The sequence below is a fragment of the Aotus nancymaae genome, unplaced genomic scaffold (assembly GCF_030222135.1).
Source record: "Aotus nancymaae isolate 86718 unplaced genomic scaffold, 86718_ANA_hifiasm-v0.15.2.pri h1tg000020l, whole genome shotgun sequence".
Taxonomy (NCBI): Eukaryota; Metazoa; Chordata; class Mammalia; order Primates; family Aotidae; genus Aotus; species Aotus nancymaae.
The window spans coordinates 11334229-11360516 of record NW_026988432.1 but is presented as its reverse complement, the minus strand read 5'-3'; the positions used below and the strand labels follow the sequence as shown (position 1 = coordinate 11360516).

At 32.5% G+C, this 26288-nt stretch overlaps 1 protein-coding gene across 3 annotated transcripts in view; it reads right to left on the bottom strand.

Annotated features, from left to right (window-relative positions):
* Positions 1–311: 311 nt before the first annotated feature.
* CDH19 (cadherin 19) overlaps positions 312–26288 on the bottom strand; it is an 88216-nt gene continuing 62239 nt past the window's right edge. The window contains exons 10-12 of one of the 3 annotated variants that reach the window (XM_064379038.1): positions 10183–10300; positions 7570–7821; positions 312–3896 (exon numbers count right to left, since the gene is read on the bottom strand). In XM_064379038.1, the coding sequence (XP_064235108.1) occupies positions 3406–3896; positions 7570–7821; positions 10183–10300 (861 nt within the window). In that variant the 3' untranslated portion in view covers positions 312–3405. Of the gene's footprint in view, positions 3897–7569; positions 7822–10182; positions 10301–26288 lie in introns of those variants that run through there. The other 2 variants (XM_064379039.1, XM_064379040.1) reach the window with 2 other exon arrangements.

The following is a 26288-nucleotide window of genomic DNA, read 5'->3' as shown; positions in this document are numbered from 1 at the left end:
TTTTTCATATGAGACTTTCTATGGCCATCATTAAATAATGTGTTTTGGTTGAACAGTATAACTTCATCAACTGTTTTTTCCTCCAGGTATATCAATGAGTTCAAGCAAGATAAATGTCAAAGTTATGTAATTTTTAGAAAGATTTTGAAAAATCTTTACTGTATCCAGTAACTACTCAGCACTAACCCATTTTGAAAAACACATTAATCTCATATTAATAACCTATAAAAATAATCAATGTAAACCAAAAGAACTTCTACAAATGACTAAGTAAAATAGATTGGATTCATTACTACATTCATTCCAGAAATATTTATTCATCACTTTCTATGTGGTATAAACATTTTGGAAAATGAGAAAGGAACAAAACTGACAATTTCTTGCCCACTGAAGGTTATATTTGAATAATGAATAACGACAACAATAATACCAGGTAGCTGAGTAATTTAATACAAAGCAAGACAAAGCCAGGGTCACTGGAAGCAGCAGTGGTCTTTCTGAGAAAGTTGCAGCTGATCACAGACCTACATGAAATTAGGTAATGGAAAATAGAAGTGTCTGAAGGAAGACTGCTTTAGTAACTGAGGTGGACAGAGGAAAGGGGAGAAACTGCAGAAGTAAGGAGGGATGGGAAAGTTCATGACTTATGGGGAAGGTGAGGAAGTTAATTTTTATTGTCATTGTGCTGTGAAGCTGTGGAGATCACCCAGAGTTGGGAAAGAAACAGACCATGTGTTCCAACAGAATAACATCAGGTGTTGTTATAATAATCCACTGTTGTTTATTGAGCAGTTACATTTTGTCAGGCACTGTTGGTGCTGCTGGTTTTACATTATCTTATCATTAATTCTTCATAACAACCATGTGAAATAGGTTGATTGAACCTCATTTTACAGATTACAAAGTGAGGTCGGGAAAGATTAAGCAGTTTAGCAAATATTATACGTTTGTTTAATTGAAAGCAACTAATTTAAACACAGGTCTGTTAGGCTCATGCACAAGCACTGGTCTTAATTTTCTTATTTTTACCATTAACAATTTAAAGCTTACATGCAAAGCTGTGAGTCAACTGAGGGGGATAATTAAGTACTGTGGGTATTACTGGAAAGCTGTGCTATTTTCATAAATATTTTTCATTAATTTAGACTTTATGAAAATTTACAAAAGTAAATTCTTAATGTAATGCCGTTAGCTTAAGAGCTGTGTTCTTGCAACACTCGTGTGACTGGAAAAAACATAAAATAGTTCTTGAAAATATTACAAGGTATAATTTCTAGAAAGTTGCAACTTCTCTACTAAAATCAGATAGTATCTTTTGATGTGGTTAAAAGGAACATATTTTAGACTACCAAACAGATGTGCAATCGTGTCTGTGCTTTTCCTGCGTATCTTATGATTGACAATCTTATCAACTCAACCAGGATCTAAATTAATATATCTTTTTCCTGCCACTTGACACAAATGTTAAAACTATTTGTATAGGTATTCAATTAATATGCATTTTAATGGGTTATTCATCCAAATTTATTCGTCGTTTATAAGGCTTTTATTCATACAAAACTTCTGTGATCCCCAGAAAGTCTTATTTCCTTTTACTAGTCTATTTTTCATGGATTCCTCCATCTGTTGTGTATCATATTTTCTAGTTTTCTACCAAGATTACTTAGCATTCTTTTTTACATTTTCAATTTTCATGTCAATATGATAGAAATATAAATGTTCTTTCAATTTGTACATTTCTATTTGACTTGCAAATTTTTGTGCTTTTAAATTTTCTCTTGTTTGATATTTTTACTCTTTCCAAAGTAAATAATGATATCAATGCGTAAGGGTTAACTACATCTTATGTCTTCTCATCTACTTTTAAAATCTTCCTAAATTATTTTACTTGAAATCTGATTTTCTCATGCTTTTGTGAAGTGATCATATTTGTGTCACCAACCTAATGATGCCTGTTTCGGATTGATTAAAAACTTTCTTTATCATGTGATATAGATGTTTAAATTTCAAAGTACCAAGAAAAAAATATTATAACCATGTAACTACTCCATCCATAGTTCAAAATTACTCAAATTATTTGATTTAAACACATATGGCTAATTTGGTTCAGCTCAGTTTCACATGCCATTAATAAAAAATGATCATATGAATCAATTTTAAGAACTTTGTTTTCACTACTTTCTTCTTGTTCAAACTATAAATTTTGAAGTCCACCTTGATTTGGATATAATAATAAAAATCATTCTTAAAAGGTCGATTAAAATTAAACTGTTTTATTATCTTGTTATCTAATGTTACCATAAAGCTTTATGCCCAACAGCTTAGCATTGATTTCCTTCTTAAGGCTACAATAAACGCAACTATTGCACCTAATTTTATATTCAGAAATATAAAAATGACACTGAAGCACAGTCATTTTCTAAGCTCTTAACAGAAAAGGAAATACTGAGAATTGAGTGATGTTTTATTCTATGACCAGTAACAGTCAATTCAGTTGATCATAATAGAGTCAATAGTAATTGAAGTATGAATCCAGTATTCCTTTAACTTCTCTAAATCATTTTTTGTAGGTATAAAAAGTCACCTTAATTTTCCCACACTTTCCACCAATTTCATAAATTTTCCATTTAATTATGAGTAAATATTGACTTGTATTGTGCTATTTTATTTTGACATGATAAGAATGTGTTTTGAGTTGCATATAAAGATAATCTATGACAAACTCCTAAATAAATTTTCCCTTTTTATACAAAGTTGTAACATAAAAAAATACAAATTTATACTATATAACTCTGATTAATTAATATATACCAAGTATCTGTTCAAATCTGAAATCAGTTTTTAAGAGTGCTCTTTGTAAAGGTTTTAAAATATCAAACTAGAATGAACCATGGAATTTTAGCCAGAAACCTGCTTTTCATATAAGTTAAATGTTTTTAAACATGTAATCACCCACATTATCCTAGGTGTTAAAGTTTATCTCCATATAGTATCAGGAACTTAGCCACATAAACATTTTATTCTTACACTGTGAAAGAAGAAAATTGGGTAAATAAAACAACACTAAGATAATTCAGTGCCTTTCTCACATTTACCATTTAAAAATTTTGAACATTTGCATTAGATGACATTGAAAAATAATAGAGGAATATTTTAGTCAATGCTAGAGCTGGGTTGTACTGATGCCTGTGAGTTGATTGTTTACATCTCTTCCCACATCTCTGTTCAATGACAGCATGTAGGTAGCTTAAAATAACCATTGGGTATTTACTCCAGGGAAATCACAAAACTCTGTAGACTAGGGCTTTCCCGGCCAAAAAGCCAGGACACAAAACTCTTTACCAAGACTACCATTTGGTTCGAATACACATTAGCACTTTAAAAAAATTTTGATGTTAAAAAGCCCTAATTATTTGACTGCACTGCAGAACCAAACATGCATGCTAATCTTTTAAAGCGAGGTCCCAACTCGTTAAGGTAATCATAGCTTTCATCCTGATCAGAGACTGCTGATTCTAAGGAGCTCAGGGATCCAGCTAATGACCCTGTTCCCTCAAAAGCGTAGGTCTGGAGGGAATCAAAAGGAGGAGCACACGGATCAGTATTAGCTTCTTCGAGCTTTTCCAGAATGAACTTCCTGAATATGGCACTGTCGGGGCCAACTTGCAAAGACTGCCGGTACAGGCTCCTGATCTCGGCGCTGGCGGTTTTCCCAGTCTTGCGTTCCCGCATTACGGTACCACTCCTCAGCTCTGCTATATCGAAGGCCTCTGTATCTTCTTCTCCACCCCCTTCATCATCATATCGGAATATATTCTCTCTGAAATCTTCACTTTTCTCAGGAAATAGAATCTGTTTCCTTCGTTGTTTTAAGCCCAAAGTCAAAAAAATAAACCCTGACGAAGAAAGCATATCAGAATATCAATAAACAGTAAAGAATATTATAAACTTTACAGTCTTTGCTCTCATTTCAAGCTCAAGATGAGTGCTTAAACTTTATGATTATAAGGCAAAAGGATACATTGTTATTGAAAATTTGCCAAGGGGACTTGCAAAATGACGAAAGAAAGTAGCACAATTTTTCTGCCTGACGACTTAGAGACAAAGAAAACCATAAAAATATAGTGAACTATTTTAAATGAACAATCTAAAATTCAAAATCTATTTTTCTCACATATTAAAATAGAATAAAGTAGAATGATAAAAGTTTGCAACCTGAATGCATTTGTCAACTTTAGTAGCCAATGCTTCATATTAATAGTAGCTCAGAACAACATAACAGTTTGATATTCCTTACTGAAGCAAAATTCCATGGCATAATTATGTTCTAAGTTAATATGTATTAACTATAAAGTATACATCAGGCATTGTTCTAAAAGCTTTATATTTATTGGTTGATTTTATTCTTGTGAAAGCCATTATGTTGTTATTTCCGATTATAAATGAGAAAACTGAAGCACACAGATGTTAAATGACATCCCTAGAAAGACACAGCTAGTTAAGAGATACCATGAGATACTGCTCAGCCACCAACAGTGAAGTCCTGTCATTGACAGCAACATGGATGAACCTGCCAGACATCATATTAAGTAAAATAATCCAGGCACAGAAAGACAAGCACTGCATGATCTCACTTATATGTGGAATCTAAAAAGTTGATTTCATACAAGTAGAGGATACACTGGTAGGTACCAAGGCTTGGAAAGGGGTCAGGGGAGTGGAGATGAAAAGAGGTTATTCAGTTGGTACAAAGTACAGTGGGAGAGGAGGAATAAGGTCTAGTGTTCTATTACACCATAGGGTGACTATAGCTAATAATAATTTATTTCAAAACAGGTAGAAGAGATAAATTTGAATGTTATCACCACAAAGTAAAGCTAAATGTTTTAAGTGATTAATATGCTAATTATGCTGACGAGCACTATACAATATGTACAGGTATTGAAACAACACACTGTACCCCATAAATATGTCCAATTTGTATCAATTATAAAGACAATACAGAAATAGGCAAAATTAGAAAGTTGGTTTAGAGCCTGTGCTCTATGATATCACATAAATTTCAGAAATTCCAAACTATCATGTATTTAATTCATAACACATTTGTCTAGAATTAATATTTATTACATACGATAATTTTAACATGATGTAGAAACAGAAAAAATTCAGAACATTTTGTTTTAATTTTAAATAAAAATCTGTGTGTGCGTCGGGGGTGGAGTGGAGGTATGTGTGTATATGCGTGTGTGTCTTTGTGTGTGGGTTTCAAGGATGACCAAGACCCAATCTAGGATCTTATGTAGCTGTTCAGAGTTTTACATGTAGGATTTGAAACAAACATAAAGTCATGTTATGAATAGTATCACAAACAGAAATATGTTAGTCATAAAATATTTATATAAAACTTGCATTTAAAATATCTAAAACAGTGTTCCTTAAGTAAATAAGGTCACCATGTTTGCATTCAGGTATTGTGCTTTAGAATTTGCATGATATATATGGTTGAAATACAAAGGAGTCTAATAAATACTTTTCTATCTGAATTAGAGATAAATATTTACAAAATTGCCAAGGAAATCATTATTATAATAGTTGACCTATAACTCCCACCTGCTAAATTTTACCCACATTTTTAACTGTGAAGCTGCCCCTTGTTTGTAGATTTTCCGGGCTTGGTTTAAGTCTGTAACTATAGGTAGCTCAGTATTTGTATTCCCCCCCAAATTATGTTTTTACTACTGATCTTTGCTTCCGGTGTCTAGCTATGAAGCTATGAATTCAGCTTTATAATCAAAGGTCATTAAAAGTAATTTTAAGAACTTAAGCTAGGTCCAAAACAAGCATAATGGTAGGTGGTAGGTGAGGAATGGATGGAGTTTGAAGCCTTGAGAAAGACAAGTTGAGTGAAGACAAGGCAGGTCCTGAAACATATCCCATGCTAGTTTGAGTGGTCAGTTTGGCATTTCAGAAACTGTGGCTGATACATTTGCTCTCACTATTCAATGTCGTTTCATTGGCTTTTGGTTTGAAGTTTTGAGGGAGGCAAGAGCAGAGTTTAGATTATATATTTTGGTGTTAAAAAAAGGAAAAGTTTATGCTAGATAAATATTTACAGTCCTGAAAGCCTGATTAAGACCTTTTGGAGTTCAGCTGCCTCATCTTTGAAATGAATATAAATTATTGGCTTGTAAAAACAATTATAGCAGTGGAATAAAACAAGCAAACAAAAATTAATAGAGCCCTTTTACTGGGATTTCTTTCTGTTTAGTACTTTGACTTAAAAAGGCATTCTCTTTTACCTTCCTCATGTCTAATATTTACTGTTCTTTCTATTCACAAAAAGATTTCAGAATTATTTTTAGTTTTAATTGACAAATAAAAACATATACATTGATAGTATACAATGTGGTATTTGATATATGTAAACATTGTGGAATGATTAAATCAATTTAATATATTCATCACCTTACATACTGATAAATAAAATTGTTGAAGAGATATCCACACTTCCATGTCCTTTACAGCATTATTCATAATAGCCAAGATATGGAATGGATGGAACCTAAGTTTCCATCAGTGAATGAGTGGATAAGGAAAATGTAGCATATAGACACAATGAATGCTATTTAGCCTTAAGCAAGAAAGAAGTTCTGTCATTTGCAACAACATAGATAAAACTAGATAACATTATACTAAGTGAAAGAAGCCAGGCACAGAAAGACAAACACTGCAAGACCTCAAGTTGTGAAATCTAAAACAACAACAACAACAACAACAAAACTGCATCTAAGTAGAGAGTAGAATGGTACCAGCAGGATAGCAGGATAGAGGGTAAGAGAATGAAGAGACGTTGGTCAAAGGACACAAAATTTCAGTTAGACATTAGAAATAAATTCAAGAGATCTATTTTACAGCATGGTAACTATAGTTAATAATAACGTATTTTATATTCAAAAATTGCTAAAATAGTAGATTTTACTGTGCTTTATTTATTTTTTTTAATGCACCTTGGGCTCTAGCCAGTTGCAGTACAATGTTGCATAACAGTGTGTTGTGGTCATGGAATCTTAGCACATAATTTGCTAGCTTCATGACCCTTCATAAAGCGCATAGCTTCTTGAGTTTCTATTTCTTAATCATAAAATGTAGGTGATAATAGATACTACTTTAAGGTTATTGTGAGGATCAAATTGCATAGTGCAATTTGTTTTATATAAACACTGAAGAGTGTCTCCTGGAGTATAATAAGACTCAAGAGAAGCTCTCCATTATTTTTATTAATTTTTATTATTTTATATTGTTACATTGTATATGTGTCAAGAACATGCATAAACAGATGTGTACACACACACACTCACATCCTCATACAATTCAAAGATCACTGATTTGCAACTTACGTATATTTATCCACTTATTTACTCCAGTTGGTTTAGGAATTGTACTACATTCAGATAAGCAATAAACATACACACAAACCCACATTCTAATGCTGTAATAGAATTTACTATTTTATATATTTATCAGGTTACTTTAAATAAATGAGTATATGTTCAGTTCAGCACTACCTACCAAATATTATCATAATGCAAATGAGAACAGCAATTATGACTTCTGTCTTGAATCCCATGGAAAGCATAAGTTCCTGGTACTGGCAGGTCTGTGTGCTCCCAGTGTCATCACAGTCACAGACATGGACAGTAAGGGTGTTTGTACTTGTAAGTGACGGAGTTCCATTGTCGGCAATTAAGATGGAGATGTAGAAGACAGGCTCTCCTTGTAGGTTAAAACCAGTTCTATTAGTCAAAATGACAGCTGTGTTATCTAAAACAAAAATTCATGTGCGTAATTTTTTCAACTACATAAGTGAAATTTGTATGTAATCGTCACATATACTCGAGACAATAGTATAGAGATACGATCGAGTAAGTTCAAAGAAAAGGACGGGAAAATTCTGACAACTAAAATATCCACACTAAATTACTAGTGTTTTGACATTACCTAAACCCTAACTATGTAATCAGATGAATCATCTAAATTATGTAGTAAAATTATTATTTAATGTTATTAAATATTTAATTAATATTACTTAATTATTTAATTATTTAAAGCATTTGTATTATTATTGAATTACTTAAATCAGTTCTAAAATGTCTTTGACAAATATATAAAACCTATGTGTAACACAGAAAACAGCTTTTTAATCAGATATCCATAATTTTAGGACTACAAATATTAAACGTATGCTGATAGGGCTGACTTCATTTGTGTTAATTACACATGACACAGTTTATTTTCTAATACTTGGGACCCATTATTTGTACAAATCCAGTAAATATACAAGATTTTCAAAGTTATCTATCAAAGCACATGATCTGAAATAATACATTTTCTAGTAAAAACAATAATTTCACTTGGTAGACAATATTCTGTTAGAATATTTCATATCATTTGGATGTTATTAATCTATTTTGTATTTAAAATTCTGAAATCATTACACTTAGTCAGACTGATTCATTTACCTAGAGAGTCCATTCAAAAAATTCATGAAAACAAACAATAAACACTTCAACACATGTACAATTACTCTTCTGTGAATCCCAAAATATCATAAATGACTTTTTTCATTGTAATTTCTTGTGCCTCAGAACTGTACTTTCCCTTTACTTTATTTTTTTGCCATGCCTCAAAATATTTTCTGTCATCATCAGACAAACTTTAGAAGACAATAGCAATAAAAGAAAAATAAATAAAAGCCTTTTGAAATGCATGCTTAAGTAGGACATTTCCCAAATCATTTTTTTAAAGACCTTTCACTATCAAGCTCTGAAAGTCTATAAAGCCCATTTGATTTTATTTGCTAGGCAGATCTAAGAGGTGAGAGACAGTTGATGCTTTTAAAATATGTATTTTATTAAATTACTTGTGACCACAAACATTAAACCAAATTAATTTTGTATGCTTCAATATATTTATTTTGCCTCAGTAATTTATTGTATATTAATATAAATGAATCTTAGCTGTTTTAAAATATACCATATATGTATACATACATACATATATGTATACATACCATATATGTATACATACATACATATGTAAAACATATATGGTATATATGTACATATATGTTTTTTAAAACTCCAGTTTAGATTTATTTATATTAATATATGTATTTAAAAATATAATTTTAAAAAATATATTTTTTTCAAAAAATATATATATATATTTTTAAAAATACATGTACCCCCTGAATCTAAGCATTTTTACATGGCTAAATTTTGTGGAAAGCAGTTTGGAAATTTCTCAAAGAGCTTGAAACAGATATTTGTGACTTTTGTCTGAAATATTTTTGAGTTTCCTCCCCAGGGGAATTTGACAAGGGGAAAACAGACAGAAATGTGTTGCATTTACTCTCACATGAAAGATCTCCTCTGGAACAAAGCTTAACCTCAGTTGTAAGGAGAACTGCAGGTATTTGGTTACTGATACTTGAGTAATAAATCCAACTGTGTTTCATAACTTTGAGGTATACATAAATTAAAATAGAAGTCCTTATTATGACAAAAATGTTTCTTACTGAAGCTAATGGAAAAAAAGCAGAGTGGCTTCGTATAAAGTTAATCCATCTCTACAAAAAGAGAAAATAAATTCTGCTCTTACATAATATTCTTTGGAACATTTTATCCTTAGATTGATAAAAATTATTTAGTTTTGAAGGAATAAGAACTGTCTTAACCCAATTTCATATATTCTAAGCTCCTAATTAATGACCCTAAATATTTTTGAATCAATCACGCTAACATGACTGCAACTAAGATAAATATCATTATATCATTTTCTTCCTCAGTCATAGATTGAGGTCTCAGTTAGACGAGAACATGAAAGGAGCCGCGGTGTCAGAACTGCAATTATATTTGCAGGGTCATTCTGACTTTACAAGAGCTTACAGACATTGAAAATTTTAAAAGCTCCTTCTACTTTGAAGAAATGCTGTGAGAAATGGAGCCAATATTTTAGAACTTAATATTGGATTGTTTTCCATTTTCATTGTTATTCTTTTGCTTGATTTCCAAACATTATTATGTTGCAAGAACAGTATAAAAATCAATGCAATAAATTCCTCTGAAGTCAAACATGAGTCAAAAAACTGTATCAAAACTCATTCTGAGCAATTGACATTACCTTGATTATCTATGATTGTAAAACTTGAATTGTTAGTGTCTTCAACAGATAGATTATAGTAAAAATGGTGCTCTTCTATGGATTCATCTCTATCCACTGCACTGAGAGTCTGAATTACCTAAAAAAAAAAAAAAAAAGAAAGGATGATTTTTGTGTTGTTTGGATTCAGGAAGAAGATAACCGCCTTTATTATTATTAGCTTTTATTTACATTGCTTTATCTCAATCAATAGGGACACTGCCGAAAATAACTGTCAAATATTGGAGAACATTAAAATATTTTCTCAGGCTAAAAGTATGTTCACTTGCATCTTAGGGTGTTAGAATATTACACAATAAACAAATTCTCGTTGATGGATCAGCTGATTTCCAAAAATGTACATTTGTTAGAAGTTGCCAAAGCATTGCTTCTGTATTTTTTTTTTTATTGCATTTTAGGTTTTGGGGTACATGTGAAAAACATGCAAGGTTGTTGCATAGGTTCATATGTGGCAGTGTGATTTGCTGCCTTCCTCCCCTTCACCTATATGTGGCATCTCTCCCCATGCTATCTCTCCCCAATTCCTCACCCTCTGCTGTCCCTGCTACTCCCCCACAATAGACCCCAGTGTATAGTGCTCTCCTCCCTGTGTCCATGTGTTCCCATTGTTCAACACCCGTCTATGAGTGAGAACATGCGATATTTGATTTTGTGTTCTTGTGTTAGTTTGCTGAGAATGATGGTTTCCAGGTTCATCCATGTCCCTACAAAGGACGCGAACTCATCGTTTTTGATGGCTGCATAATATTCCATGGTGTATATGTGCCACATTTTTCCTGTCCAGTCTATCATCGATGTGCATTTGGGTTGGTTCCAGGTCTTTGCTATTGTAAACTGTGCTGCAATGAACATTCATGTGCATGTGTCCTTATAGTAGAATGATTTATAATCCTTTGGATATATACCCAGTAATGGGATTGCTGGGTCAAATGGAATTTCTATTTCTAGGTCCTTGAGGAATCGCCACACTGTCTTCCACAATGGTTGAACTAATTTACACTCCCACCAACAGTGTAAGAGTATTCCTATTTCTCCACATCCTCTCCAGCATCTGTTGTCTCCAGATTTTTTAATGATCACCATTCTAACTGGCGTGAGATGGTATCTCAATGTAGTTTTGATTTGCATTTCCCTGATGACCAGTGATGATGAGCATTTTTTCATATGTCTGTTGGCGTCATGCATGTCTTCTTTTGTAAAGTATCTGTTCATATCCTTCGCCCACTTTTGAATGGGCTTGTTTGTTTTTTTCTTGTAAATCTGTTTTAGTTCATTGTAAATTCTGGATATTAGCCCTTTGTCAGATGGGTAAGCTGCAAAAATTTTTTCCCATTCTGTTGGTTGCCGATTATTCTAATGACTGTTTCTTTTGCCGTACAGAAGCTGTGGAGTTTGATTAGGTCTCATTTGTCTATTTTGGCTTTTCTTGCCAATGCTTTTGGTGTTCTGGTCATGAAGTCCTTGCCTACGCCTATGTCCTGAATGGTTTTGCCTAGGTTTTGTTCTAGGGTTTTTATGGTGTTAGGTCTTATGTTTAAGTCTTTAATCCATCTAGAGTTAATTTTAGTGTAAGGTGTCAGGAAGGGGTCCAGTTTCTGCTTTCTGCATATGGCTAGCCAGTTTTCCCAACACCACATGTTAAACAAGGAATCCTTTCCCCATTGCTTGTTTTTATCAGGTTTGTCAAAGATCGGATGGTTGTAGATATGTTGTGTTGCCTCCAACGCCTCTGTTCTGTTCCATTGGTCTATATCTTTGTTTTGGTACCAGTACCATGCTGGAAGTTCTAGCCAGAGCAATCAAGTAAGAAAAAGAAATAAAGGGTATTCAAGTAGGAAAGTAGGAAGTCAAATTGTCTCTATTTGCAGACAACATGATTGTATATCTAGAAGACCCCATCATCTCAGCCCCAAATCTCCTGAAACTGATAAGCAACTTCAGCAAAGTCTCAGGATACAAAATCAATGTGCAAAAATCACAAGCATTCCTATACACCAATAACAGACTTAAAGAGAGCCAAATCAAGAACGAACTGCCATTCACAATTGCTACAAAGAGAATAAAATACCTAGGAATACAACTAACAAGGAACGTAAAGGACCTCTTCAAGGACAACTACAAACCACTGCTCAACGAAATAAGAGAGAACACAAACAGATGGAGAAACATTCCATGTTCATGGTTAGGAAGAATCAATATTGTGAAAATGGCCATACTGCCCAAAGTAATTTACAGATTCAACGCTATCCCCATCAAGCTACCAAAGACCTTCTTCACAGAACTGGAAAAAAACACATTGCTTCTGTATTATTCACACCCTCCCTGCCTACATTTCTCTCTTTCTTCCTCCTTTACTTTCTCTTTAACTGAATGTCAGACATTATGATTTGCTAAAGTTGTGTATTTCCTGTTTTTACTGAGAGCAAAACTGTGGTAGAGTTATCAGCTTACTAAACTCTTTGCTAAAGTAATGAGATTTTTAATTGATTTGAGGAAATAACACATTTAAAATGTAGGGGCAGAATACATAATTTCCTTTGACCCATAATGATTATAGGAAAGTGTTTCACATCAAATAAGTTCATCTCTGTATCTCAGATAATAAAACAGTGAAGTAATGCAGATATGAACAAATCCATTCTCAATTAATTTTCTTCTTTCAAGACATGAATGTGTCAGTCAAATAGTTTATTATTGTTGAAAAAGATATGCTGTCAAGTTCACATAGTGAGATTGTGATTAATTCTGGAAATTAAAGTAAATTGATTATAGAAGTTATTGTTTTGAATTTTCTAGAATTAAAGTGCTTTTAACAATATGTCAAACAAAAATAGACTCAGATACAAGATGACAAACCCAGATTTATGTTATACTTCAAAAAAATAGATTATGTCTTCAGGAGCATAAAGAGCATTAGGAAACTAATATGATCTGTATATTACTTTTTTAGCTTGATTTTTTTTAACTCATAACACATTACTAATAAAATAATATTCATTTAGTGTTAATTAAGTAATCTAACAAAACATTTTATTCAATTCATGCTTATAACTATACATGTGGATATTGATTTGTATTAAGGTAAAGCCTTTATTTTAGAATATCATAGAATTTTGTAAAGGCTGGATAAAGGGCAGGGGCTTGGAAACCTAATATTCTGAATCCTGGCTTTGCCACTTACACGTTTTTAACCTTGAAAAAAAAAATGCTAATACTTAACCTGCAGGGTTCATTTTCAGGATTATAGGCCTCAGATTCTCAAAGAGTTTGTCACATGACAAACTATTATGTATTTCTATGTCTATTATGTATTCCTCATGAAAATATTCTCTTGTTGAGTTTTTGCATACCATGGTGTCCTGAATATTGTTAGTAGTATGCCTATGAATATCTTTATATGCATATTTGCTGCAGTAAGATTGATAGCAAAGTATAGAACTTCTGTTTATCTTGCTGGCATATGTGGTTACAGTGTTCAGATAAGAAATATTTTATTTTACTGCCTGATGTTCTGTATCAAACATGAGCATCTGACTAAATGTTGCAAATGTCTCCTTTTGGGGAATGAAGGCTTAAGAAGACTAGAGATATACTGTATGTATTTCAAATGACTTTTAATGAATCAAAATACCTTATACATAAGTACAGGAAACTGAATGAGCAGGTCTTCAACAGTCTGCCCCCTTTTTAATGAACATGTCTCCACTTATATTTGCTCTGTAAGTTGGGCTTCCAATAAGATATGTTTTACCGGCTTTCATAATTGTTTTATAAAACTAGGAAGCCACTGACATAGTATCAGTCATATATCAAATATTATGAATTTTATTGAATTTATCTTAAACAGATACACTTAAAAATAAATGCATATCTCTAATAAAGGGACTACCTTAATGTACTCATAAATCTTGATGGAGGATATTCATTTTTTCTTTAAATATAACAATGAAATGTTTTAATTTTAATTTTAAATTAAAATTCTAAGAAAAATATTTATTTGTTGCATTGGTTGCTGTTTACTTACATGTCTTTATCTGGGACCTATCGCTGGCCTTACAAATTTATGAAAGGGATAAAGATAAATTAAAAGGTAAAAGTATATACCAAGAACAGCCATGGCTTTAGAGATTAGGAAAAGAGGGAATGAAAATAACTCCAAATTATGACAAATTCTGAAAGCTCAGATTTTTAATTATCTTTTTGCTCTCTAGGTAGAATTTTGGCCAATTTATTTCTGACATGATGCATTCAGTTCTCTATATACAGTGCATTGAAAGGTATAATAGAAATATATTGTGTAAGTGCCAAGAATCGAAAACTAACTTCAATTTAATAAGAACTTACCTATGGACCAGGTTCTGTTCTATGCATTACCTTAGATAATCTTCACAATGGTCCTTTAAAATAAATCCTATTATTGTTCCTATGTTATAAATGTTTATATTGAGTTTCATATATTCTAAGTGTCTTAGGTAAGTAAATGGGCTGGGCCAGGATTAGAATGTAAGCTGATGTCATAGGCAAGTAAGTGTAATCTTCTAGGACATATTGTTCATGCCCTAGACCTGTTCTTGTCCTACCAGAGTTGCATACAAAATGGTATTGTAAAAAGTATGGAATTTCAAAAGCAAGTAAAAACGTATCTCATGAAAGATAATGACAGGGAAGTAAGTAATATAATTTTATAAAGACCAAGATGATGGTTAAAAATAGAAGAAAATAATATGTTTTGGGGCCGGGCGCGGTGGCTCACGCCTGTAATCCCAGCACTTTGGGAGGCCGAGGAGGGTGGATCACGAGGTCAAGAGATCGAGACCATCCTGGTTAACATGGCGAAACCCCGTCTCTACTAAAAATACAAAAAATTAGCTGGACATCGTGGTGCGCGCCTGTAATTCCAGCTACTCAGGAGGCTGAGGCAGGAGAATTGCCTGAACCCAGGAAGCGGAGGTTGCAGTGAGCCGAGATCGCACCATTGCACTCCAGCCCGGGTAACAAGAGCGAAACTCTGTCTCAAAATAATAATAATAATAATAATAATATGTTTTGATATGGGAAAAAGGGAAGATTTTCTAGGGGAAGAGTACAGCCAATGCGCTAATACTTGAATAAAAATATGAATTGGTGAAAAAAGTGTGATCCTCAGCAAAGAATACCATGAAAAATTCATGACGGCAAAGAGAGCATACATTAGGTAGAAATATATGAATTAATATTTTGTAAGTCAAAGATGGCCAACTATTGGAAGTTTCATAAGTTTCAATTTAGTTATTTTATGAGACTATAATCATGACTTGACTTGAAAGATAATCAGGAAAATAAAGATAATCATTTGCCTGCTATTAATCATTATGCACTGTATCTTTTTAAGAAAAAGAAATTGTACATGGGCCAGCTTACTAAAATATCATTCCAGATTAATTATCCTGACTCAAAAATAAGCCCAACACTCACACTGATGTTCGTCAAACCAAAAATACGGTCCTTATTAAACATGCAATTGATGGACAGGTAGTTTAAGATGCAACTCTTATACACAATGATTTGCAGCAAGCAATACATTTGTGTCTGTTTCCTTACCTTCATGGCAGGTCACAATGAAACCCACTTCCAGAATTAGTCAATGAATAAATTGTTGAATAAGAATATAAACTATAAATTGCATCATGAACTTTAAATCAATATACAAATACCAAGTATTAATGTATATACATTATCAATTCCTTGAAATGCACTTAATAAACAATTCTTCTCAATATAAAAATGTTAAACAAAAAGTTACAGTTGCAATAAATGAATACCTGGAAAGATTTTCTTAAATATCTTATCTGAGTTGCTTATTTAGTTATTCTAGGTAGGGTATATGTGGTATCATGCTAAAGATGCAAAGTCTCCCATTGCCAAGAAATTATTATCCAAAAATATGTATAAGACCATCACTTTTTATACTACTCTAGTGAATAAATGATTTTAAAATACATACTTTGACAAAATAAATCCATAAAACTAAAAAATATTGTTGAACATGTTCAGAGACAAAGTGCAAAATAATACACTAATAGAATTAGAACCAACAAGAAAATCTAGATTGTAGTATGCTTGTTTTCTTTCTGTGTTTAGCAAAATATTAGAAGAAAAATTTTGAAAAGCTCATTATAGCATAATATTTTAGACCTGAATAGAACTGGGATACTCTAAGTTTTTTAAAAGGACTTTTCACAAAGCTGCATTATATATATTAAAATGCCATAGATATCATAATTGTTTTGCCATTAAATTGTAGAAATCTATAGTCAGTAGAAAAATGCACATTTCTAGATTTTTCTCTCAATATGTATTTTCTAATTTTCCTTTTTTAAGGTAATATTTCAAATATACTTTATGAAATTTACATAAAATCAGCATGTATATGAAAAAATATTAAATTTTAAAATATCTCATTTATATCTTAAATGTATCCATTTAAGATGCATTTCATTAGTTCTTACAGCACGCCAAGCAATCCTATGCCCTGGGGGTACAATGATGGACAAAGTCAGTCTCTGTCACCAGTGTTCACATTCTAGTGGTGTAGAAGACCAAGCAGAATTGCAAACTTAAAAAGTACTGAGAAATTACAGAATACCTAAATTATATAATAAAAGTTATAAACACCTAAAATACTTAATATTTAGACACTGTGGGGGGAGGTTAGAGAACCTGGTATTTATGCTGAAATTAGAAGATCATACTGCAAAAGTGAGCAGGGGATACACTGTGGGTGTATTAAAGAGTTTCAACTTCATACTGAGGGACACTCCCAGGTTCTAAGTTGGGAATGACATGATCATTACTTTTATTGGGAGCTCATGGTTCCAGGGAAAGAACTGCATTTTAGAATGCACCTTCTGAGGACATCCCTGGTGTAGGCCTGAAAATAGAGAATCTAGTCCACAAGCTATTGTCATGATCCTAATGAGCTACTGCTTGGTAATCAAAATCTCTTTATGTGATATACAAAAAAAAAAAAAAAAAAAAAAAAAACCAAAAAACAACAAAAAAAATCCCTCACAATCTCAATTATGGAATGTGTTATTTTTAATGAGAAACAACACATAAATTACTGAACAATGTTTATAAATTGAGGATGGTACAGTATGCTTCAAATAGAGATACAGCTCCTGAGTCCCAAAATTTGCCTAAGGGTATGCTGAGCTTCACATGAGTGACAAAAGTAATGTTTTTTCACCATTTTCAAGAGAGCTATATATGCTGCTCACTATTTTCCATTCAGTAAAATCTGACTCTCCTGAAAACTGCATATCTACAGACTTACCTAATAAATATAATTGATTTATAAAACTAATATATTGCTGCATATGCGCTATGAGATTGGATGAAGCAAAGTTTGATTTTACAGGAACATCCCTCTGCAGACCTGCTTAGGTGAGGTTCACTGTAGAAGAGAAGATAGGTCCCTATTAAGGTAGAAAGAATGATGGTAGAGAGAAATTGATACATTAAAGATAAATGGAGGATATGGGAACAACAGAACCCAATAATTGATTGGATATGGAGAATAAAAACTAGAATTAATTTAAAATGATGTCCACATGTTTGTTTTCTTGCAAAACTTGATATTATAATAATTTTCCTAGGGATACTGAAAAAAGGGAAGGCTTAGGAGCAACTTTGGTGTAACCATAGGACACCAGAGTTGTTTTCTCAGGTTAGTCGGACACATAGCTTAAAATAGAAAAATCAGGCAGAAAGACAGTTATTTGGATATGAACTGTAGCTGAGAGGAGGAAGTGGATGAAAGAAGAAATAACTGGTTCAGGAAAACTTTTGAACACAAAAGTTAAAGAAAGAGAACAGAACCATAGATCATAAAATGCAATCACTGAAATTTATGCAAAAGAAAATTTTTACATGAAGACAAGGTAAATGTCTTTAATTAGACAAAATATTGGTATGAGCAAATATGAAAATTATCGATATTATACTTTACCTCCAAAAAAGACATTTAATATCAGTCAAGATAATGGCACTCATTGATTTGAAAAATGATAACTATTTGCACCAAATAGCAAAGGCAAATTACCCTGATGTCAGCTCATTTATTATATTAATATTTTGCAAATTGCTGAACATTCTCTCCTTCTTCTCTTCCCCACCTCAGCCACTTACACATTAAGAACAAAACCCAAAATGCTGTTTACCCACATAGGTCTTTGAGTTAACATTTGATTTCCTCCAGAGTAGGGTGTAACTAATCTGGAATTTTTATTTTCTATGATTAATTTATTATCTATCCAAAGAAGATAGATATAAAACATGTTTTTATCTGTCATTTTCTCTAGCTGTTTGAGCCTGTGGAGAATCATCTTCATAAAATAAAAATATGTATAAAATATTAAATATTCTGTTAATGATTTTAATTATATGTGAAAATGATATTTTGGATATATTTTATCAAATAAACATTATTAAAATTAACTTTATCTGGGTGCTTTTTATGTTTTTAAATGAAGCTACAGGAAAATTTAAAATTGTATCATTTATTTGGAAGCATTGCATTACATAATCTTATATTTTCAAATAATTGTTCTTCTTTTAAGTAACTTTATTTTATGTGTACTTTATATGTTGTATGAAATTCAGCTTCAGAACTCCAAGAAATAATAGTGTAAGAGAAGGCACTGATTTCTAATTACTGTTTTAAATATATTAACCCATCAGTTTCAATATTACATGAAGTTTTGATTATTGATTGAGGACTGTAATATTTTATCATTATTATATGTATTATGTGTGCCTTTTGATCTGTTATATTTATTACCCAGAATTTAGGTTTAATTTTATCTAAAGGCTTCTTAGTGTCAAATGAAAAGTTTGTGAATATAATTTTTATGTGTATGATTTAGTTCCTTTGACTTGATATGTAAAATATTTATAGATTTCAAAGCATTTTATTTTGTTAACTTTCTAAAATATTGTTTTTAGAAAAGTTTAAATAACTTGAAAATTAATTGTAACTTTGAAACTCAATGTTACAAGTCTCTTGACCTAAAATATTTCTTAGAAGCTTCTCTGACATATTCTCAGTAATATTAATTATAATTGTTTAATCTTCTTTTCTATTTTTCTTACATTATTTTATTTTCTTTAATTCCAGTCTGATGACTTTAAAACAACCTTATATTTTGAAATGATTATAGATCCACAAGAAAATGTAAAACTTGTACAGTCTCTCAAATACTTCTTTCAGCTAAACCAATGGTTACATTTTATGTATGTGTAGTACATTATTAATATCACATGCGTATGATGATGAAACAAAAAAAATCAACCTCTATAATATGTTTAAATTGGACTTCTTAATGTTTGTTTTTTACTTTGTTTATAATTTGACTCCCTTAAACATCTGATGACTGACATTATTAACCTGCTCCATCCTCATTGCCAACAGACGTTGACAATGTTGTTTCTTTGCAGTATCAAGTGTACATAGACAACTTATAGCTCATTCAAATCTCTTTAGAAGAGAATGAACCACATGTTAAGAACTTGTTTGACATGACCCTTAATTGTCATTGTTAATATTAACAAAACTACTTGTAACATAATCCTCTTTACCTACTTTCTTTTGTTTTTTATCTTTGCCTTAGCAGATAGAGATTGTAGAGCAGAAGTTGTATTATTATTTTTGAAATGAGGAGATTAGTATTCAGCATGGTTAGGATATTATCATCTAATTGCAGAAGTGTGGATGAGTGACAGAGATCTTTTGCTATCGCACTACATAATCTTTTTGTTATTTTTTACTTATCGTGTTGGATGTTTCTTTCTCAATAAGGGGAAATATATTCGTATTAATCCTCATGATTCCTATACATGTGATTTTTAGACAATAATCAAGAATATCAATCAGCCCATACAATGCCAGGAACTTAACACTAGAAAACAAATGTTTATTGTAATCCTCTCTAAAGAACCACTTTGCCTTTCAAAAACATGGGACAAAACAAAACCTAACAAAGAAATGAAAAACAAAGGACATGTACAGAATAGATAAAAAGAACAAAGATTATTTTGCTATCCTACTCATTTTTCTCAAAGGGTAAAAGAGGCAAATTCACAACGATGCACTCAACTATCATTGGAAAGCTGTGTGCTATGTACTGCTTAAGAGTAAATGAGAAATGTGGTGCATAATTCCAATCAAAAGAGAAATAGAGAAGCCTGAGTTATTAAACACCTGTCTTTTTTAAACTCCGGCCACACTGGGACCAAAAATGATAATTAGCTGGAAGAAAATAGCTTATTTTTTTAGTTTTCTGACATTGGAGCACAGCTACGCAATCTTCAAAATATCCAAATAAATCCACCATGAACAAGTTCCCAATTATTCCTGGAGATAAGCAATTTGTTTTCAAAAGAGTAGAGAAAATATTGTATATAGTACAACATAGTTTTAAGATCTACATATCTTCATTGAACACATTTGGAAAATTTTATATTGTTTTAAAATTCTATATTTTGCCAACTCTACCTATTTATAGATTTGCATTACAAAAAAAATGAACCAGCAAATTTCATGGACAACCTCATAATCACATCACAAACTTTAAAATAAGAAGTTTTATAATTAAAGTAATTTTTTGATTTAATTATTTGTCAATAGAAGTCTTAAAGCCTGATAATCTGATAACCTTGAAATTAAAATAAAGGTAATATGAGAAAACATTGCTCTTGCAGATTATTTATTGATTGTTATGTAATCTTATGCCTTAAATTGTGTTATTTCAAGATATTAATCTGGTTGTTTTATTAATCTAGGAGGTACTTTGAAAGACCGATTTTCTTTTTATTCAGTGTAGCGTGCTTTATTAGATAAATGGTGTCCCAAAACACCCATTACTTTGGTTATTATTTTTAATAAAAATGATCTTTTACTCAAAATATATGCTTTCATTGTGTATACATTTTTACATACTAGCTGGAATTGCTATACACACAAGTAATTCATCAAACCAATCTATGAATCCATTTGCTAAAAATGTTCACTCCCTATGAATGTTAGTAATAAATATAATGTGTTTTCTGAATTTGATAAATTTTTAAATGTTGATTTCTATGAATGCATATTATAGATAATAATTTGGGAAAGCTTCCATAGTACTCTTACCTTGGTGAAAACATTCAGATTGATAAATACGTCACCTGTAATGGATACAGAGTGCTTGAAAATTTCTTCATTGGCAAAGTTACCCATGGAGTTTGCATTAAATCATTTACTACATCAACACTGAGGAACTAACTTTTATAAAGATTATTTCTTATCAACCAGCAAATACTCTTGCATATTGAGGACAGAATGACTTGTTCAGGATTTTGCAAGTAATTATCTTTTCACTTATCTCTTGTCTTCATTTATGTTTGTTTGTTTTTGAGACATGTTCTTACTCTGCCACTCGGGCCAGAGTGCAATGATGCAATCGTAGCTCATTGAAGCTTTGAACTCCTGGGCTCAAGTGATCTTCCTGCCTCAGCCTCCTTGGTAGCTGTGACTACAGGCATGCATCACTGCACTCAACTAATTAAAAAAAAAAAATTGTGGAGATGGGATTTCACTGTGTGGCCCAGGCTGGTCTTGAACTCCTGGGCTTGAGCCATCCTCTTGCCTCAGCCTCCCAAATTGCTGGTATAACAGGTGTGAGCCATCATGCCCTGCCTGCCTTTATTTTTAATTAAAATGTATTAGTCTGCCAAAAAGTTACAGGGTTCATGTAGTTATTTGTAATAGAAAAGATTGTTAATGTTCTCCACAGCTTTCAAACATTTTTTAATACAATTTGCTTCTTCATCCTTTGTCTTTTAAGTACATATTTTATTATATATATATTTTCTTCTTTTTGGTATCGTTACTTTTTAATGTTTCATACTAATTCTAACACATATAAGCTTAAAAAGTTCTGTACAGTTCCTAGGATTTATGTACTTATTAGACATATAAAATATTTTGGCCTTAAAAAAATAAATTACTTAATAACTTTACATAGGGATATCTGGAAACTAGTGCTGACCTATATGTAAGATTGTTGTAATTTGAGAGAAAAAAAAGTATTTACCTATAAATATTTGCAATAGTTACAATTAAAATAAACCCTCTGAAAAATCCTGTATGATACCTTTTCCTAACAAATTTACTTATAAATATCTATACTTATTAAAAATAATTGAAAAAAATGAAAAATCACGAAAAAGACAAAATGAAATTTTCTTTAGTGCAGGCTTTATCTTGATTAAAAACCGAAGAGAAAGTGTAGGATTTTCTTGGACACGTTTTCCAACTTTATCTACTGACAATTCCATCTGTATTTTCTGCAATTCCTCACTGACAAATCACAGAAAATGACTGATTCCATATCTAGAACAGGAAATGTGAAAGGTCTGCCTCCATATCAGCCTGGGTCCAACAGAGGCAAAATCACATGATCATTTGAAAGGAGAGATTCTAATAGAATTGTAAGCTACTAAATCAGAGCAACCGTAAAGATGTAAGGAGAACTCTAAAGGGTATCCTGAGGCTCTGAGAAAATATCGGAGGACAGACAAACGTGAGCGTAAAGCCTTCTCCCTGGGACCGGCTTCAGCCCTCCCTGGAGTAGGTGCAGCTGCAGCATTTCCTATGGCAAAGACGTTCACAGATTGCCTGGGTTCACATTCTAGCCCACACTCCACAGGAAAACAGAAACAACCCTCCAGGATACCAATGGGCTAGAGGATTCAATTGCAGGATGTGGCGCACACAGCATTGCCAGGCCTGGAACACACTGTGTTTACACTGGGGGGTCTCAAGGCAATTGTCATGAGCCCCGGCTGGAGTGGTTGGATTGCCAAGTGGCTGTACATTTGGTACTTTAGGGTCTGTATGTGTGTCTGGCAAAAGCACCACGCAAATCCCCAAACATCCAGACAGCTGACAGTGCAGCATGACAAAGGGGAAAGCAAAGATTCCACACACTGGAACCAGGAAGAGAAGTCTTCCTCCTGCAATGTTTATCCACCGCCCTCTACTGACAAGGCTCAACCTTGCACTCACCGGAAAGGACAAAAGATGGAGGGGGGGGGCGGGGCTGGGAGGGAGCGGGAGGGGGGCGAGAAGGTGGGCAATCTCTGTGCACAGCTCAAGAACTTGCTAAGCAGGTACTGAGGCATGAATGTGCACCAAGAAGCAATAAATTGATCAGTGGCAGAGCCCAGAACATATTGCTGTACCAGAAACCATGTAAGCAATCAAAGACTAATATGTTGTCTAAAGTACACAGAAACTGACATGAATGTGTCAGGATCTATTTTTCTAAACATTCTTTGTCCTTTTTGTAATTTATTTCGTGATGTAGATAGCTTGCTTTTTTCTTTTTCTTTTTTTTTAACTTGTTCGTGTGTGTGTGTGTGTGTGCACTCATGCATGGGCACATATAAATATTTTTCAGGACAATTATTGTGCTGCTGCTTTGGAACAGCTTGATCCTTTTTAAAGAATAGTGTGGATAAAGAATACAAAGTTTCACTTAGACAAGAAAAGCAAGTTTAAAAGATCGATTGTATATAGTTAATAACAGTTAACTGTGATTAATAACAACATATTGTATTCTTCAAAATTGCTCAGAATGGATTTTAAGTGTTCCCTTTCCAAAAAAAAAAACAAGTATGTGATTAATGCATATGTTAATTAACTTGATTTAGCCATTTCACAATGTATGTGTGTGTGTTTGTGCATATTTATAAACATCATCCTGCACCATAAATATGTACTATTTGTATTTGTTAATTTAAAAATGTTGAAAAAATAAATAAAGAATACCCTAGGGAAGTGGAAAGAGTGAACTTCATTTTGGGTTTCTTAATAGAAACAAATCTACACCAAGTCTGTCATCCTTATCATCCTAAGCACATACTCTCCTTACAGATTTTGGTATTAAGAAGCTTTTTATTTCTTACCACCATTCTTTTAATTGCGTGTCCTTCATGTTTTATTCTGCCCCAATTTTATTTTAAGCAATTCGTTTTCAGGGATTTCAGGCTGAGGTTGTATCAAAAGAAGGTGCCACGTTTCTCTTTACTATCATTTCCTCATTCCAAGGTGAAGAGGTGTCAAAGTGGTTTTGTAGTTTGTTTGTGCCACCAAGTTGCCTGCTTGATTTTCTCTTGGCTTAATCCAGAATTTACATTATTTAATTTATCTGACACATATTTCACAATTTGTGTTCTAATGGTGTAGACATTTCTTCATTTTGGTGATTAACTGTTCCTTATGTTTAAACATTTCCTCTATTTACTTCTAAATAGAATGCTCTTAGGAGTTTCCTTATCACCACCATTTAATATTCTTGTTAAGATTATGGTGAACCTAATCAAATAAATTTTGCTACCCTTTGTAATAATTTCTAAAAACTACTTATATAGATATATCGAATTAAAATAATTATGGTTCACATGTAAACCATTTCAGTTACGTGAGTTATGCTTTATTACCTTTGAAAGCAAACATTTTCTTAGAGATTGCTTCATTGGTTTTAGTGTTCATATATTAATATTTTACTTTTAGGAATGAGTAATAGATTGACAGCACTTTAAAAACTTTTTAGTGGTACTTTGGGAGGCATATATTAATGTTTGGTGTTTGGTTTTAATTGTATTAACAAAAACCCTACCCAGTGAATTTCAAATCAGAAATCTGAACCCAAGTCAGTTTAACTCTGTGATCAACATTGGAGGAAACATGACAGTCTTGTGCTTGTGATAGCCATTTATCCTGAATTACTGAAACAAGGCATTTCAATATATATGAAAGTATCTACCATAATGTTATATACATTGACAGCACTCAAACCATGTGTCCACTGATTTCATTTGTAAACTGTAATGTATGTAGCAGGGTGAGAGGAAATTGTTGGCTTCTCATTGGAACTTAAGTGGAGGAACTTTATCATTCTTAAGTGGAGGAACTTTATCAAACTTAAGTGGAGGAATTTTATCATTCTTTCAGATGCTTGTAGGACTGAGACAGACTTCCAGATAGTGACATCTGCAAGTCTCCGAAAGAATTATTTCACAATGTGTGACATTCATCCTTAAGGGAAATTATAAAATAGGGCTCACCAATGTGCCTTATTATGAGTTTGAGCAGTGCATATCCCAGGAAGGGGTTTGGGACCAGTCAAATTGACCTTCCTTTTATTTTTGCCCTTAAAATCATAAATAGCATTCTTTCTGAATAAACAGAAAAACCTGTTTTTCATATTTTTAATTGTGTGTATAATCTAAAGAGAGCTAGTCTTTATGATTAGCAAGGAATATGTGGTTAAAATCACTAACATTCTTGGAGACAAACATAAATTTTAATTCTAGCTTAGATATTTATACACTACATAATGCTGAGAAAGTTACCTAAGTTACCTAAATTTTGAAGCATAGTATACATATATGTATTTTATTTCACACCTTTTTCCATAAAGCTTTACATTTATACTTTAAGCAGGGCACAAGAAAACACTATGCCATTACATCCAATAGACATTTCTCTTCCTCAGTGGAGTTTAAGACTAAGAATACTTTTATAGCACATTGCGGTAAACATTAGCATTTGAGTTTCCTTTTGATCATTTCTACCAATCTGTAGACACTGATATTTCATTTTTGTGGTTGTTAAAGAGGTCCTTCAAAGAACAAACAACTATTAGCTTATCATTTATTTATTTATGAGACGGAATCATGCACTGTCACCCAGGCTGCCATGCAGTGGCGCGATCTCGACTCACTGCAATGTCCGCCTCCTGGGTTAAAGAAATTCCCCTGCCTCAGCGTCTCTAGTAGCTGGGACTACAGGCGTATGCCACCATGCCCAGCTAATTTTTTTGTATTTTTAGTAGAGATGAGGTTTAACCATGTTGACGAGGATGGTCTCCATCTCCTGACCTCGTGATCCACCCACCTTGGCCTCCCAAAGTGCTGGATTACCGGCGTGAGCCACCGCGCCTAGCCAATTATTAACTTAGTTTACATTTAAAAAATTCTAT